Source organism: Phanerochaete carnosa (genome assembly GCF_000300595.1).
Source record: "Phanerochaete carnosa HHB-10118-sp unplaced genomic scaffold PHACAscaffold_1, whole genome shotgun sequence".
Classification (NCBI taxonomy): Eukaryota; Fungi; Basidiomycota; class Agaricomycetes; order Polyporales; family Phanerochaetaceae; genus Phanerochaete; species Phanerochaete carnosa.
In genome coordinates this window covers 1,939,874-1,942,150 of record NW_006767628.1, presented here as the reverse complement: position 1 = coordinate 1,942,150, position 2,277 = coordinate 1,939,874, and the positions used below count along the sequence as shown (strand labels likewise).

The 2,277-nt window shown below is 51.3% G+C and overlaps 2 protein-coding genes across 2 annotated transcripts in view; one reads left to right on the top strand and one right to left on the bottom strand.

The window, feature by feature from the left end:
- Nucleotides 1-405: 405 nt before the first annotated feature.
- Nucleotides 406-1,824, bottom strand: PHACADRAFT_179870 (uncharacterized protein). The gene is made up of 6 exons (XM_007390055.1): nucleotides 1,560-1,824; nucleotides 1,254-1,501; nucleotides 1,044-1,188; nucleotides 779-986; nucleotides 680-752; nucleotides 406-629 (listed from the first exon to the last, which is right to left on the bottom strand). Exons 1-6 carry the CDS (start codon nucleotides 1,804-1,806, stop codon nucleotides 510-512), a joined length of 1,041 nt encoding a protein of 346 aa, XP_007390117.1. The 5' UTR covers nucleotides 1,807-1,824; the 3' UTR covers nucleotides 406-509.
- Nucleotides 1,825-1,953: 129 nt separating this feature from the next.
- The window catches only part of PHACADRAFT_203825 (uncharacterized protein), a 3,104-nt gene continuing 2,780 nt past the window's right edge, over nucleotides 1,954-2,277 (top strand). Inside the window, exons 1-2 of the mRNA XM_007390054.1 lie at nucleotides 1,954-1,981; nucleotides 2,044-2,235. The gene's annotated coding sequence lies outside the window, so the exon portion shown is untranslated. The remainder of the gene's footprint in view (nucleotides 1,982-2,043; nucleotides 2,236-2,277) is intronic.

The window sequence follows — 2,277 nt, the reverse complement described above, 5'->3', positions numbered from 1 at the left end:
AGAAGGAGCAAACCGAAGACGAATCATCGTAGACGCTTTGTGTTGTGTCGGGCAAGGTTAAGGAGCGTTCAGAACGGTTTTGGGCGCGGACGATGGAAGCTAGGCCAGTGTTTCCTGCGTTCTCATCCGGGTCCGGTGGTGCTGAACATCGTGGACGGAACGAGACTTGCTGCCCAGGCTCATTCTATAAGCGCCCGTTCACGTTCAGGTAGCGAAGCTAATGAAGTCTAACATGTAGCTGAATTATGACACAGTAGCTACATTATTGGCGGTGATAACTGGCAGGACAGCAAGCACCTACATGGTGTGGAATCGCTGCCGCGAACGAAGACATTCGGAGAGGATGGCCCAACACACTGCTAGGTGAGTACTATGCGGAGAAATGCTTCGTCACTGGATTGGCTGAGAGTCAAAAATATTCTTCGCAATAATGATAGGGAATTCATGATAGTGAACCAACCACTACTAAGCACTCTATGTCCCTTCCGAGCCTCTGAGGCAGGGTGACCTCAATTGGGGCAAGCACCCACAAGTGCGACATGCCGATAGTGGAACGCCTCTACTGTTGCAATGTAATGGAATGAGACGGCTAATACACTGCAGATGTGAAACAGCTGATGAGATGAGCCCTAGATGGACAGGTCAGTGGGGTAACGCAGATATATGCAGTGCGACATACGACGAGATCGAAACGCCCCGGGAAAACAGACTCTGGGAAACGTCCCGCACTGCAAGCCGACTTGACCAACAAACTAGCAGCAAACACCGGAACACTCACTATAGCACTACGCCGCATAGGTATGCGACAATCTCGAGGGCAATCCATCCTAGGGACATGCTACGCGAGGCCTTGGCGAGTCCGTACCGAGCAACGACATGTACAAAAGGCAGGACAGCGACGAGGCCCAACGTCACGAATGTCACTGCTCGCGTTCTGCGATATTCGGGCCGGTCGTATGCGGGCGCACAGACGAGGAATATACCAACTAATAGCAGCCTAGTGTCAGCATACGCGGCGGTTACTGTATTCGGAAGAAACACACCACATCCAGAGACTGCCATGAGTGCCATGTACAAGTACCCAGGGTACATATCGCAGTAAAATCCGTAATAGAAGGTCGGAAAGAAATTCAGTGTCCCGAGCGTGAGAATACCAAGGTAATCGAGTTTGTTCGTGTATCTCACAATCTGAGGATTGGCGTAAACATATGAGCACGCTTAACGGGAGGTAGTTACAGAACAGCTAGACAAACCTCTTCACGATGGCAAAGCGAAGTGTGAAACGCAGTGGAGCAGGTGAAGCAGACCGCACTTCCGAGAAAGAACACGGCAAATACAGCTGTGTCTCGCCACTCCAAAGACTTGATCTCATTGTTCAAAGGCGCGAGATGGTAGAACGGCTCTGTTTCAAGGCCAGCGCTGTCCATCATGGTCCAGTAGGTAAGATACCCTGCGAGGCTGATGGAAGCCAAAGCGCCGAGTAGGTGCGTCCAGATATTCACTGTACGCGATATAGCTTTCAGCTGATGTTCTTTGGTGCAGGCTGGTAACTTGCTCACCCGTCTCGTTGTGCCACCACCATACTGTGGCCAAACACTCCGCCCAGCTGTCCACTGAAATGCGGTAGCCAGTCAGGACAGCCGGATTTTCCTGCCTCCACGCAGCCAGCTCGTCAAAAGATATCGTCCTAGTTTTCTTAGCACCCTTGTGGCCGTCTAGACATAATACCTTCAGCTTCTGCGGTGACAATTCATCGCATGCCATGCGTTTGCGTTCGCGGAGCTTGGTACTGTTGGTGCGCGGCATGGCTCAGTTTGGAGGTGTCGGTGATGGCAGTCAAATGCGGTGGAACTTGCCGGTGCGAAGACTGAAATGGGTAGGAGCTTTCAGCTGGCTCTTTAACTCACACCTTCAGGTTCTGGTCCAAGCATTCGCCCCCTACTGTAGGCCACGACAAGTGTGATCTCCGGAGCTGAGAAATGTAAGGCATACCAACTGTCAAACGACAATATCGTGCTGACTCGCCGTCATACTGCATAATAGTCATCGTAGAACAATGATCGGCCGCCAGCATCGAGGACAGGGGACACTTCGGTCGAACATAGGTCTGTTGGTATTTCTAATTTCTCACATACACATGCTCCCCCGGTGAGCTCGTAACTAAGGACGATGCATATGGCGACACTTTACGTTAAATGCAACCTCTAGCCTCCTTTAGTCGACCGTTGTTATGACGTATGTCCGCTGCCTCGTTCTTGACATTAGCCTTTTACCTGT